Source organism: Erpetoichthys calabaricus, chromosome 2, assembly GCF_900747795.2.
Source record: "Erpetoichthys calabaricus chromosome 2, fErpCal1.3, whole genome shotgun sequence".
Taxonomy (NCBI): domain Eukaryota; kingdom Metazoa; phylum Chordata; class Cladistia; order Polypteriformes; family Polypteridae; genus Erpetoichthys; species Erpetoichthys calabaricus.
The window spans coordinates 192,537,037-192,552,788 of NC_041395.2; the positions used below are offsets into that span (position 1 = coordinate 192,537,037).

Here is a 15,752-nt window from a genome sequence, read left to right on the forward strand (position 1 = left end):
GATTAGGGATGCCCGGCCTGTATAAGTGCTTTTGTAAACAGCAGGAGTTTTTTTCAGAATAATTATATAAAGAAACAGCTTGTAGCATCTTTATATATAATCTTCATTTGGATCTTGATCTTTGTTTGTCCGCGAATTCACTGCCTTGTGTGGTGTTCCTGCTGTGTTCAGTAGAGGGCAGTAGTGATGGAGGAGGAGAGGAAGTGAGGGGGAGGATCGTTGGATGAGGTTGGAGTGTGGTGATTAAAGAGGATTGAACTAAAGGAGACTATGTGCTGTTTGTACTGGCTGAATACACAACACCTTGGTTGTTACTTTTGTTTACAAACGCCGTCGATACCACTCTTTGTGTTTAGATCTGACGTCGACACCGTGCTTTGTGTTTAGATCTGGCGTCGACACCTGCTTCGTTGTCGAGACTCCGGTTTTTTGTGTTTCTATCGACCGTCCTTGGCAGCACTTTGTCCAAATCGAATGTTCACCCACTTCTTGGAGTCGGCAGTCAGAGTATTTAAGTCGGACACACTTCTGTGATTTTCCATCATTCGCTGTTTGGAGTTCAAGAAAGAAGCATTGGTTCTTCCTTACTCTTTGGATTGCCACAAAGCAACCTGCGAGATTGGAGAAAGGTTGAGAAGAGATCGTGAGAGGAAACGACAGCGTCATGAAAACGAGACGGACTGTGAACGGAGAGAAGCGGAAATGCTCCTCCACCACCACATAATTACTGTTCGGACAGTGATTCCAAGTAGGCCGTTCCTATCAAATCAATGTCCAAGGGTTTTGTTTTGTAATTTTGTTTCCCTTATAAAAAATCATAATGCTGTGCGACGAAGGGACCAGTTCACGACTGGCAGCCGCGTTTAAACAGGGAGCTCTTCACAGGCAACTTTAACACGCGAAACATAGTTGGGCGCACATGGCTAATACCTTAATAAAACACTAATCTTTAATTGTATAGTAAAATGGTATTTTTATATTAACTATGAATTATTAACTTTGCATTTTAATAAAAGATCCGTTACATTTAAAAATGAGCCACTCTTTTGATGAGCACTTTAATCTTATTTTTGTTTTTCTAGGAGGGTCGAGGTTACTATGAACAAACTGGAGTGGGCCCTCTTCCAGTTGCAATGTACAATGGAATGCCCTTTCAGAAAGAGCAAATGGATGCTGATGAGCTGGAAACTGTAACTATGCAGAAAATTCTAGAGACCACTAGTTTCTACCAGAGAGCAGTCTACCTGGTGAATTTGGTTTTATTTTTAAGACTGTACATATTCAATATTTTAAATCTTTAAATACTTAACCTAATACATTGTTTTGGTTTGTTCGTAGCTTTTTTTTTTTTTTTACTATAATTGCAGTAACAGACTAGCATCAAAGAATTGTTAAAGTACTAAGTTCTTGAATTTTGTATTTATTTTCACTATTGCATATAAAGCAATTTATAAATATTTGACAATAGTGATTGTGTAGTGCATAGCGGTGAATTATGTTTTCTACTAGCGGAATAAAATGCATTATTATTGGCTGTATAAATTAACAAATATTTGGCAAAGATGTTAATGCAGGATTTTTGTTTAACTTTTTATTGTGTTTCAGGGTGAACTGACAAGTGACCAAGATGTTGTTGATTTTATAATGAACCAGCCTAATGTTGTTCCAAGAATTAACTCAAGAATTCTTGCCACTACTAGACAATACCTTGATTTGTCACACAGCAGTAAGTACAACCCAGTTATCAGTGTAAAAGTGTAGCCTTACAGCTGTGAAGTTGCACTGTAAACTGTAAGGTTATAAATTCATTCCCTGCAAGTAACTCACTGTGATCTTCAGCAGGTGTCTCAAAGAATAAGCTTGGTATTTTTCAAGTTGAAGTTATTTGTTCATGATCATTTTCTACATGACGTTGTGGTCTAAATGGAGCATTTTTATATAATTTAAAGTATCAGTCTCATTCTCATGGCTTAAAATGAGTTTTAAAGGGCACAACGTTTTTTTGGGTGGAGGTTGAATTTTTTTTCTCCTTATTTCTGTCATTACTTTTTCTTGGTATTTTTATTTTTCCTTTGTTTTCATTGGAATTGATTTGACGTAATTGTACCTGTTATGTTATTATAATATGTTTAATCTGTTGAATGCCACTGCAGTGTTCTGGTTTTGGGGAAAAATAAATGAATGTTCTATACTAATAAAAGGCAAAGCCCTCACTGACTGACTGACTCACTGACTGACTGACTGACTCATCACTAATTGTCTAACTTCCCGTGTAGGTAGAAGGCTGAAATTTGGCAGGCTCATTCCTTACAGCTTACTTACAAAAGTTAGGCAGGTTTCATTTCGAAATTCTATGCGTAATGGTCATAACTGGAACCTGTTTTTTGTCCATATACTCTAATGGAGGAGGCGGAGTCACGTATTGCGTCATCACGTATTATGCCTCCTACGTAATCACGTGAAGTGAAAACAAGGAAGAGATTTACAGCACGAGTCAAACGCGGGAACGAAGGTAAATGACGTTGAGTGTCTTTTAATACTGTGTAATTGTTGAGTGTCTTTTAATACTGTGTAAGCATACATATTAACAGATGTGCAATTACACGTGTGCATTTACGGGGTGATTTCTCAGGCTTAAAGCTCGAAGTGATCACTCGAGTGAAGGCAACTTCACAAAAAAACAGATCCTTAACAAACTGTTATTGGTATATTTTACCTCAATTTTAAAAGGTTTTCTTTTCTTCTTAATAAAAATTTAAAAGCAGAACTTCGCCGGTGCAAACCGCTGGGATTTGAGCGACTGACGCATACAGACATATTCGTGAGTGCAGGTACTTCGGAAAGAAAGCACCGTGTAAACCTAAAGTTTAAATTAAGTTCATTTACCTACAAAAGGTTGCCATTGATTTCAGGCAAGATTGCTTTTCTCCTGTACAACTATACGTTGCGTTCTCAAGAGTGTGCTTGCACGGCTTGGTCATATTTCAACCGGAGTGCTGAACTGACAAACTGGTATACAAACAGAACAATCGTAAAAACAGGATTAAATAAAAAGGCTGCTTCCGTTGGCGAAGCAATGAAAAAGGAAGACCTTATATGACGTTCGTTTATAAAATAGCGAAGAGGCTGTGTGAAGTCAGCTACACAAAAAAACAGATCCTTAACAAATTGTTAGTGGTATATTTTACCTCAATTTAAAAAGGTTTTCTTTTCTTCTTAATAAAAATTTAAAAGCAGTACTTCGCCGGTGTCAAGTGCGGGGATTTCAGCGACTGACACATACAGATATATTCATGAGTGCAGGTACTATGGAAACAGAGCACCATGTAAACCTAAAGTTTAAATTAAGTTCATAGACCTACAAAAGGTTGCCATTGATTTAAGGCAAGATTGCTTTTCTCCTGTACAACTATACGTTGCATTCTTAACAGTAAGCTTGCACAGCTTGGTCATATTCCAACCGGAGTGCTGAACTGACAATAGATAGATAGAGATATATATATATATATATAGATAGAGATAGATAGATATATATATATATAGATAGATAGATAGAGATAGATAGATAGATAGATAGATAGATAGATAGATAGATAGATAGATAGATAGATAGATAGATATGTACAGTGGGTACGGAAAGTATTCAGACCCCCTTCAATTTTTCACTCTTTGTTATATTGCAGCCATTTGCTAAAATCGTTTAAATTAATTTTTTCCCTCATTAATGTACACACAGCACCCCATATTGACAGACAAAAAAAAGAATTTTTGAAATTGTTGCAGATTTATTAAAGAAGAAAAACAGAAATATCACATGGTCCTAAGTATTCAGACCCTTTGCTCAGTATTTAGTAGAAGCACCCTTTTGAGCTAATACAGCCATGAGTCTTCTTGGGAAAGATGCAACAAGTTTTTCACACCTGGATTTGGGGATCCTCTGCCGTTCCTCCTTGCAGATCCTCTCCAGTTCTGTCAGGTTGGATGGTAAACGTTGGTGGACAGCCATTTTTAGGTCTCTCCAGAGATGCTCAATTGGGTTTAAGTCAGGGCTCTGGCTGGGCCATTCAAGAACAGTCACAGAGTTGTTGTGAAGCCACTCCTTCGTTATTTTAGCTGTGTGCTTAGGGTCATTGTCTTGTTGGAAGGTAAACCTTCGGCCCAGTCTGAGGTCCTTAGCACTCTGGAGAAGGTTTTTGTCCAGGATATCCCTGTACTTGGCCGCATTCATCTTTCCCTCGATTGCAACCAGTCGTCCTGTCCCTGCAGCTGAAAAACACCCCCACAGCATGATGCTGCCACCGCCATGCTTCACTGTGGGGACTGTATTGGACAAGTGATGAGCAGTGCCTGGTTGTCTCCACACATACCGCTTAGAATTAAGGCCAAAAAGTTCTATCTTGGTCTCATCAGACCAGAGAATCTTGTTTCTCACCATCCCAGAGTCCTTCAGGTGTCTTTTAGCAAACTCCATGCGGGAGTTGGCCTTAATTCTAAGCGGTATGTGTGGAGACAACCAGGCACTGCTCATCACTTGTCCAATACAGTCCCCACAGTGAAGCATGGCGGTCGCATCATCATGCTGTGGGGGTGTTTTTCAGCTGCAGAGACAGGACTACTGGTTGCAATCGAGGGAAAGATGAATGCGGCCAAGTACAGGGATATCCTGGACAAAAACCTTCTCCAGAGTGCTAAGGACCTCAGACTGGGCCGAAGGTTTACCTTCCAACAAGACAATGACCCTAAGCACACAGCTAAAATAACGAAGGAGTGGCTTCACAACAACTCTGTGACTGTTCTTGAATGGCCCAGCCAGAGCCCTGACTTAAACCCAATTGAGCATCTCTGGAGAGACCTAAAAATGGCTGTCCACCAACGTTTACCATCCAACCTGACAGAACTGGAGAGGATCAGCAAGGAGGAATGGCATAGGATCCCCAAATCCAGGTGTGAAAAACTTGTTGCATCTTTCCCAAGAAGACTCATGGCTGTATTAGCTCAAAAGGGTGCTTCTACTAAATACTGAGCAAAGGGTCTGAATACTTAGGACCATGTGATATTTCAGTTTTTCTTTTTTAATAAATCTGCAACAATTTCAAAAATTCTTTTTTTTGTCTGTCAATATGGGGTGCTGTGTGTACATTAATGAGGGAAAAAATTAATTTAAATGATTTTAGCAAATGGCTGCAATATAACAAAGAGTGAAAAATTGAAGGGGGTCTGAATACTTTCCGTACCCACTGTACATATAGATAGATAGATAGATAGATAGATAGATAGATAGATAGATAGATAGATATATATATGTGTATATAGATATATAGATAGATAGATAGATAGAGATATATATATATATAGATAGATAGATATATGTGTATGTATGTAGATATGTATATATGTGTATGTATGTAGATATGTATATATGTGTATGTATGTAGATATGTATATATGTGTATATATATGTAGATATGTAAATATGTATATATATGTGTCTGTATGTGTATATATATATATATATATATATATATGTGTGTATGTATGTATGTGTGTATATGTATCTATCTATACATATTAATAAAAGGCAAAGCCCTCACTGACTGACTGACTGACTCATCACTAATTCTCAAACTTCCCGTGTAGGTGGAAGGCTTTAATTTGGCAGGCTCATTCCTTACAGCTTACTTACAAAAGTTAGGCAGGTTTCATTTCGAAATTCTACGCGTAATGGTCATAACTGGAACCTGTTTGTTGTCCATATACTCTAATGGAGGAGGCGGAGTCACGTATCGCGTCATCACGCCTCCTATGTAATCACGTGAACTAAAAACAAGGAAGAGATTTACAGCACGAGTCAAACGCGGGAACGAAGGTAAATGACGTTAATTTTTGAGTGTCTTTTAATACTGTGTAAGCATACATATTAACACATGTGCAATTAAACGTGTGCATTTACGGGGTGATTTCTCAGGCTTAAAAGCTCGCCTTTTATCAAACGCGGGAACAAAGGTAAATGACGTTGTTCATTGTCTTTTAATACTGTGTAAGCATACATATTAACACATGTGCAATTAAATGTGTGCATTTACGGGGTGATTTCTCAGGCTTAAAAGCTTGCCTTTTACTAAAAAGGTAAATGCATACTGTTTTCATTCTCAAGGGCACAAACCACGTTAGATTTCAGACGTTAAATGCGCAAAAATGTCGGTACACCAGATAAATAAGCGCAACATATTATCAGTTGTATTGTATGCTTACAATACATATAGAAATGTGTTAATCATTAACTAATAGTATGGGATGGTGTTTTTCGACTCGCGCCTTGATTTAAACGATTGCATTTCTTGGTGGGTTTGCGTAGCTTATTGTCAATATCTTTACACCTCTTTTTAAGACTTAATTTAAAAAGGTTTTCTTTTCTTCTTAATTAAAATTTAAAAGCAATACTTCACCGCTGCGAAGCCCCTCTAGCGCTGACGTCCGAGGTTCGATTACCGTAAGCGAGTGCAGTGAGTGTGTACGCCTGATGAGCCAAGAATAAGGGGGAAAGACGTGTCGCGTACTCTTTGCATTATTTGACAGTAAACTATTTTCAATCATTCTATGATCTGCTTCTCACAACTGAAGGCACCGTAGCTGATGTTACCTCACTTGCTGGCCAACCATAAGCGTTACCTGGTAGGTAACCAGCCACTCACTTCACTCCCTTACGGGAATCAAACCTCGAACATCAGCGCTACAGGCAAAGCCCCTAAAATTGCGCCACGCCGTGTGGTTCATTTATTTGACAACATGTAGAGCGGGGTAATTACATTCACGGCATTCGTAGTCTGATTCACAATCTGATTGTATGGGTGGTTACCTACCAGGTAACGCTTAAAGTTGGCCAGCAAGTCAGGTCGAAGTGATCACTCGAGTGAAGGCAGCTTCACAAAAAAACAGATCCTTAACAAACTGTTATTAGTATATTTTCCCTCAATTTAAAAAGGTTTTCTTTTCTTCTTAATAAAAATTTAAAAGCGGTACTTCGCCGGTGCGAAGCGCGTGGATTTGACCGACTGACACATACAGACATATTCATGAGTGCAGGTACTTCGGAAAGAAAGCGCCGTGTAAACCTAAAGTTTAAATTAAGTTCATACACCTACAAAAGGTTGCCATTCATTTGAGGCAAGATTGCTTTTCTTCTGTACAACTATACGTTGCATTCTCAAGAGTGTGCTTGCACGGCTTCGGATATATTTATATATGTATGTATGTCTATATATAAATATGTAAGCTTATAAGTACTGCCTTACTTCTTTTTAAGAAAGGAAGATGTAATGATACTTGATTTAAACGATTCCATGTCTTCCTGGGTTTGCTTAGCTTATTGTCAATATCTTTACACCTTTTTTTAAGACTTATTGACTGAAACGGGCTTTCACGAAAAAAGTTAGGGCTTTGCTACAGGATACACCCTCCACAAGTTAAGCAAGTAAAAATAAAATATATATTTCTGTTTTATTTAAACCTTTTAAGTTCGTATGCATAGCCCCACTTCGCTGTTTTATTTTATTTTTTTCTTTCTTCAGTAATATTTAATCTCCTTAAAGAGAAAGAACATATCCATTTTACTTTTTTTGTATCTCTTTAGTAATATTTTAGTGTAAAAGGATAACCAGTATTTAAACCTTTTATGTTACTTTATAAATTTATTTTACACAATGTTGAAAAATTAATAAGAAAGCTACATATTTTGGCAGCTGCTGCTTTAATTTTCAATGAAATGAAAAAACCTCTCCAAGAGAAAACGTCAATGAAGAAGAAACAGTTTGCACTATCTAAAAATGAGAAACCCTCATTTATAAAAGTTTGCTGTAGATGACTTAACTGAAAATAAATGAATAGTTCCTATGTGTATAATACATATTTATCTATTTGACTTATGCCTTTATTCCAGCAACTTGCAACATCTGTGGTACAATTTGTTACATTACTTTTGTTTTTTGCAGCACAGGCAGGTGAAGTGACTTCCTCAGGGTCACACAGTGGTGTCAGTACCAGGATTTGAACTGACAAGCTCCAGGTTTACTGAAATATTACTGAAGAAAGAAAAAAAACGAAAACGGGCAAATAGGGCTATGCATACAGATGTCCATCCATCCATTATCCAACCCGCTATATCCTAAATACAGGAGCCAATAAGTAGATATGTGTATATATACAGTATATATATATATATATATATATATAATATATATATATATATATATATATATATATATATATATATATATATAATATGTGAATGTATATATGTATGTCTATATTTATATCTATATATATATATATATATATATATATATATGTAGATATGTAAATTTGCATATGTATATATATATATATGTATATGTGGATGTGTATATGTATATATATGTATATGTAGATATGTGTATATGTAGATATGTATATATATGTATATATGTTTATGTATATATATGGTTACATAACCTCTTTAACACACTACTTCTCCGCTGCGAAGCGCGGGTATTTTGCTATATGTAGATATCTGTATATGTAGATATGTATATATATGTGTATATATATGTATATGTTTACATAACCTCTTTAACACACTACTTCTCCGCTGCGAAGCGCGGGTATTTTGCTAGTAGAAAATAAAGGTAACAAGTCCAAATCTATACTAATAAAAGGCAAAGCCCTCACTGACTCACTCATCACTAATTCTCCAACTTCCCATGTAGGTAGAAGGCTGAAATTTGGCAGGCTCATTCCTTACAGCTTACTTACAAAAGTTAAGCAGGTTTCATTAACAAATTCTACACGTAACGGTCATAACGGTCGACAATGTCCGCCATGTTAAACTTTCTTATTTATGGCCCCAACTTCACGAAATTTGGTAGGCGGCTTCCCTGCGCTAACCGAAACTGATGTACGTACTTATTTCGGTGGTATGACGCCACTGTCGGCCGCCATATTGAACTTTCCAATGGTCTTTGTTAATTATGGGCCCATCTTCAAGAAATTTGGTACGCGGGTTCCCAACGCTAACTGAATCCTACTTACATACATATATACGTCCATAGCCTGCAGCTCGGTCACCGTGTGAGGCGGCATTGGGTCTCCCATCCCCACACCTCCCACGTAGTTGGCTGCCTGCCTATATAAGGCCGTCTGTCGCTCCGGTCTCTTCATTCCCTTCCTTGCTTTGCCACGGTATTCACGTCTCCCTGCTGATAACTGCAGCCTTTTTATTTTTTTATTGTTCATTTATTATAATTATAGTCATTGTGTAGGTATTTTAGACTTAGTTTACTTTTGTTCAGGTACCCATTTCCTTTACCGTTCCAACCGTACCCCCATTAACATGTCTATCGAGGTGATCCCCATCAATCAAAGAACTGTCACTTACCGAATGATTTCCATGCCCGGTGATGGCGACTGCCTTTTCCATTCTCTGTGTTACATATTGCACGGCCATATCAGGCTCACTCTTGATATCCGGAGGAACATTGTGTCTTATGTATTGAATGACTGGGACAGATTCAAGGTGTGGACTGATGACGGTACAGGAGATAATTATACTACACAAGAGCACTATAAGAGTGAAATGCTTAAGCCCTTCACCTATGGTTCTGCATGTGAGTTGATGGCTGCTGCTGAATTGGCAGACAACCGCCAATGCCTCTTAAACATCTTAGATTCACAGTGACGATTTGAGTAGTGGACACTTTGATGTTTATGAATGTTTAAACTCTCAAAAGCTGGATGTGAAGTTATCGATGAAACCCATTTCAATTCAAACGCCTCCAATTTCCAGTAAGGCTCTGCTTCGCAATGACAATTAATAAGTCTCAGGGACAGACCCTACAAAAGGTTGGCATTGATTTGAGGCAAGATTGCTTTTCACATGGCCAACTATACGTTGCATGCTCAAGAGTAAGCTCAGCGCACAGCTTGGTCATATTACAACAGGATGACCGAACTGACAACGTGGTATACAAAGAGGTCCTTAACAAATAATTATTTGTATATTTTGCATCAGTTTAAAAAGGTTTACTTTTCTTCTTAATAAAAATTTTAAAGCAGTATTTTGCCGACTGCGAAGTGCGGGTATTTTGCTAGTGTGAAATAAAAGCCTTGGAACTTACTGAATCAATCCATTTTCAAGCTGAAATGTTACCAGTATTACTCAGTGTTTTGAGATTGCACACACACTATAGGACTGCATATCCATGTTCTTTTTAGTACTAGGGTGTTGTACCGTGTTAGCCATTATGAATGTAGAGAAAGCCAACTTCGAAAGCTGCCTCAAAAGCTTGCATATTGTAATCTTTTTAATTAGCCAATAAAAGGTGTCATTTTGCTTGGCTTTTCTCCATGTTCTTTTTAGAAAAGGAAAAAAAAACATTTTTGTGAATTTTTTTCACTTCATTGCTTGTCTTCCTCTATGGCAACCTTTCAGCTCCAGGTGCGTAGTTTCCTCTAGCGTATACTTTTATCTCAGAAAATTGTTTCCAAGTGCCCAAATGTGAATTTCAGTGTTAGTTTTGTAGACAAGTTTTAACAATTAACAATCACTCACAGTCTTTGTCTAGGTCCAACGTAGAAGAACATAGACACATCTGAAAACTGTCATTGCTGTGCTTATTTCAATCATGAAAACCAGGAATCACTTACAGCAAGGGAGCGATTTTGGAAACATAGATATTGCTACAGGATGGGACTTGGGACAGCAGCACTAGTGGGATTCAGTAATTCAGTGATGATAATTAACAATAATTCAAAGTAGATTTTAAAATTCCTGTGAATCACAACTCGGAACCACCTCATCATATTATGGGCATGAGTAAATGGATACCGGGATGAAACAGTGAAAGTAACTAATTACTTTTTCTTCAGTTGTTCTGTTGTTATTATTTTCTTAGCAGCAGTGGTTAAGCATACGCTGTAAAATTTAATAATTTGTTTTGTGGCATTTCAGTCTGGTTCATTATGGCTTAGCTCTGTCTGAGGCATTGTTCTAGTCATGGACAGCAGGTGACATCTTCCATCTGCACAAAGGAAATGCATTAATAAGTGACTATATGTGGCTATATGTCATTTCATACCCTTAGAACCAGGAATGTCAAACTCCAGGCTGGATCTGGCCCTTGGACCTTTTAAATGTGGCCCACCTCATCAATATTCAAAACCTGTCATATAGGGCCCGTGATGACCGTTAGGTTTTTCTCAAAAACCACTTCTAGTATATGCTTCATATACAGATTCTATTGGTAATTGACATTTACACTTGACATTCAAATGCCTCTCTTATGGCCTTGATTAAGCTCACAGAAAAAAAAAACAGTGACATCTGATTATTTTAACCTTTGGTCACATTTTAGTTTCCAGAAGAATTGCCTTCCTGTGTGTGACCTATCAGGTCTTTATTGGTTTGTGACAACTGCCCCCCCCCCCAGCCCCAATCCCGCACCATAACCTATCATCTATGGGGGTGAGTGAAAGCTTTAGATTTGTCCAAAATTTAGATTTCCGTTTTTCTATGGATCTTGCTGTTTTTAGGCTGCCCTGATACTGAAAACATTGATATCTTGATGATGGGTGTGTTTGTGTGTCACAGTTCCTTGATGACGGTCTGGAGGTTAAACGGCTTGAACAGAAAAATACCAAACTCGAAACTTAAGCCTGTTATGAGATGACGATGTACTGATTAGTTTTTGAGCCAAATCTTGCAAGAGAAAGAGGCACTCTAGAGGAGCCCTCAAATACCGTAATTCTGCAATTAATTGCATTAATGAATTCTTCTCATCAATTGCTATCGTAATGACCTATTTTATGATCAGAAAGATCAGCATCAAAGCGGTAAATAGTTACTGAAATGTTATAGAATATTCATGTAACTTGGTTCCTAGAGCGCAAAACCTACTGATGCTCATGTCTGAATTTTTTATGTATTCTACAATATACTTCTGTAATATAATTTTGTATATAAAAAAACCAGGCTTATAGATCACACAATATATTGATTGCAATTTATTTCTATATCTCTGACCACAGTTGCTTTTTCTGTAGTTTCAATATTGTAATATTAAAGATAAGAATTTTTATAGTTTTCAGGTCTCATTTACTATGAAACAATTGTCAGATATTTATCCAAAAGTTAGAACCAAACTACAGAATAGACGTGACTTCCTTTTAAAAGATAGCATGTGTTGATTAGTGTGCTTTATTTTTAAATAAAATATCATCAACCATTTTTAAAATAAACTAATTTTAAAAATGCACCGTACAATAAGACTGAGTATGTTAACTAACTGGGTTATCTTTATAATTTCCATTTTTATTAAAATGATTTATTGGATTTTCATGAATAGCTCTAAATCAGTAACATTTTAAAACTAAATATACAATGGAGTATTTGTGCATAATCAGGTAATTTTTTAATAAACAATATCAACATTTTCAAACCTGTTTAATCTAGTTTTCTTTGGGGGCCATCAGCCTATTCTCTTTCTAATTACTTTAGAGCTGTTTAAAAGTCCATTTACATTTATAATTTGTAACATTTTGTTATATATTTATGAGTTGTTAAAAATCTGCTATAGATAAGAAGAGCTTTTGATTGACAACATGCATGTGTCTGCAGAGAAACATTGAATATATTTGTCTTTCAGTATTTGGTAGATGTATATAATGATGCCTGTAATCTATTTGGATCTCAGTATCTGCCAGAAACCAATATTTATACTGTATTTTTGGTGGCATAGACTAAATTCTAAAAGAAAACAGTTTACTCTGTGGACAGCATTTTAAAGTTTAATACAAATGTTCTTTGAAATGCTTTGAGGGTTTTTAAATGCTGGTGCTAAAATGCTCGATTTGTGTTTCATGTATTGTACTCTTCAGTTTTTCACTTTACTCAGATAATGCTGAAACGTTCAGGGCCTGTGTGGTAATTATAAACCAAACAGTCTGTTTTACAAAAGTGTTGATAATAAATGTTGTTATGTATGTGTGTGTGTTTCTTAAATGTAAATTAAAGTTGTTTTTTTTTCTTTTCCCTCTAGACAATCATTTTATTGACGATTTTAGTAGATTTGTTTTCCTTAATTTGAAAGAGAAGAATGCTGCTGTAGCCAACAGCATGAACTATTTGACCAAAAAAGGTAACATATTGTTATATTATTCTTATTTTAAACATTTTTTCTTACTTTCAGCTGTGTTTAGTTAATGTTTTAATATCAATTGTTAAATGCATTATAGGAAGAGAGTATTAGATGTTTTAGTTTTAAGGTGTTGAACTGTAAACCGTAAGATTACCAGTTTGATTCTCCTCACTAGCTCACAGTTTGATCCCAAGGAAGTCAGTTAATTTACCATTGCTTACCATGCAGTAATACTTACAAATGTGTAGTACTAAGCAGAAATCTTTCAGTCATCTTTGTAGGTGCAACAGCTTAACAATTGTTAAATAGCATTATTTTTTATAAGAATAGGGCATGTTTAGTCATAGAAGAGTACTGTGTCTTTTCTCTTCATATAAATATTGTCTTTAATTGAGTTTATTTTTTTCTTAAATTAAGCAGACGTGGAGGTACAAATTCCACAGCTGGAATCAATTCCAGACCTTTTACCTGCGTAATAATTAATGAAATAATGAGGGAACTGCTACAACCTGGCTATTGAACAGTTTGTCATTCCAATACCCAAATAAATTTTAGCCCCTGGAAATGTAAAGGAGGGGGCTATGCAGGAAAATGGCTGTCATTTCCAAATGGAAAGTTCAAGTTCATACAGCATTTTTGGTAAACCCCTTAAATTAGAGCTGAAAGTCTACACTCCAATCGCATAATCATTGCTTAATTTCAAATCTATTGAGGTGGCGTATAGAGCCAAAATTATAACACTTGTATTACTGTCTAAATACTTAACAGACCTAACTGTACCTAGGTCAGGCATGTGTCCTTCCATGTGTGTTTGCTGGGTGGAATGCTGACTGAGATCAAAGGAATACTGTATGTTAATAAACTTTATTGCTTTGGGGTCGCACTAATTCACCGCATTAAAATTGAAATTGCCTGCTTTTAGGTTCTTATCATTATTACTGTTATAGGTTAATTAGATTTGAAAACTCTTCAAAAAATGCATTATATTTTTGGGGATGCCTTCAAAACTTTCTATTGGCATCAGAGAATGTAGTGTATCCTGGCATGCAGAACTATCAACCTAAAAGTCACATTCTTATGCTTTTTGAAGACAAGCTGGGCTCTTTTTTAATTTCAAGAACTTGTGCACCAGGGAAGCAGAGCACAAAGGTTTTTAGGTCAAGTGGTGGCAAGTTCAAGCTTTGCACACTTGATCTGTGGACATGTCAGGGTAGCAGTGATGCTTATAGCAGTTTCTGATGGTGAAGTCTGCCCAAGAGAAACTGAGGTGACCTGGGTTTGGGCCTTAACTTGTGTTGCTAAAATTTCCAGATTTTGTCATCATGGATTATAGCAGAGGTTAAGCAGAGTCAGCCTAGGGTTCAAGTGGCATACCACAGAGATATAGTAGATTCAACTAGTCTCCATGGGACCCCTCTTGTCTAGCTTGCAAGTGAATCTTCTGTTCCCTGTGGTCAGACTTTATTTTATATAGCTGCTTACTCTTGCTTTACAGAGTCCACAGTTCGTGGTCTTCACACTTGTATCTTTCTCCTTTGTAGCAGCGTAATTTATTCCTGAAAAATCCCTTCAAAAGTAATCTCTTGTAATTCGGAAAACCCTAATGACTAATAATTCAATGTAGGAAAACAGGTATACATTCATGAGTCCCAAAACGAACATTTCTTTTTTCCTGAACAAACATCCGCTTTCATCAAAAATTAACACAGTCATTTCAGTATCTAATAGAATTATGAAATTACAATTAAAATTAAAATGCATAATCCATTAATTAATGACTCTGTAAGACCACTGTTTATAAGATCTCATTAAGCTTTTTCATAGTTACAGTATTATGTAGTGTAAAGTTACATTTGGAAACAAATCAAACAAATGATACTTATTGTTACAACCCGATATATTTTCTTATATAACCAAAATATTTGTACACTAATTATAAAAGCTGTTACAAAACTGTAATTGTATAGCAAAGACCAGAAGGACACAAAAAAAGCTATGAAAATCCCATGCAGCAGACAAATTAAAAATGGATAGAAATGGTAGGAATGATGGCTGCATCATTTTTGCAGGCTGGTTGATGTTTCTGCAAAGAGTGAAAGGGTGATAGAGAAGGAAAAGATGAAAAAGAAGAGGCACAGAGTTCTTTAAATTCAATTTCTGGATTTTCCATGTCTTCTGCTTTCTTCTCTTGAATTGCAATACAAAGACATCAGAAGGAAGAATATGAAAGCAAAGGTCCAGATGCAGCAGTGGTGTTAATGGCAATAGCAGGTGGATTAGCGGCAAGAATGAATGATGAGATACTAGTCTGCTTGGCTTATCTTACCTTTCTTTTGTACACCTCTGTGTATAACTCAATAAAAAATGCTACATTTATTCTAATAAATGAAAAGATCATGCTTCAGAGACTTTGCCAAAGAAAAATCTGTATCTTATACATTAAGTGTTGCAGTGCTCTTCAGATTTCATGGTAGTGAAGAACAATGTGCAATTTTTTAAAAAATGAAAAAATTTCAAAATATTTTTCTGTCTAGAAAAATAAACTTTCAAATATGTATCAGTCATTTAAACTTTGTTAAGATGGAA

The 15,752-nt window shown here is 36.3% G+C and overlaps 1 protein-coding gene across 1 annotated transcript in view; it reads left to right on the forward strand.

Annotated features, from left to right (window-relative positions):
- uggt1 (UDP-glucose glycoprotein glucosyltransferase 1) overlaps positions 1-15,752 on the forward strand; it is a 234,292-nt gene that overhangs the window by 139,999 nt on the left and 78,541 nt on the right. The window contains 3 exon segments of the mRNA XM_051921917.1: positions 1,083-1,247; positions 1,606-1,726; positions 13,068-13,166. Of these exon segments, the coding sequence (XP_051777877.1) occupies positions 1,083-1,247; positions 1,606-1,726; positions 13,068-13,166 (385 nt within the window).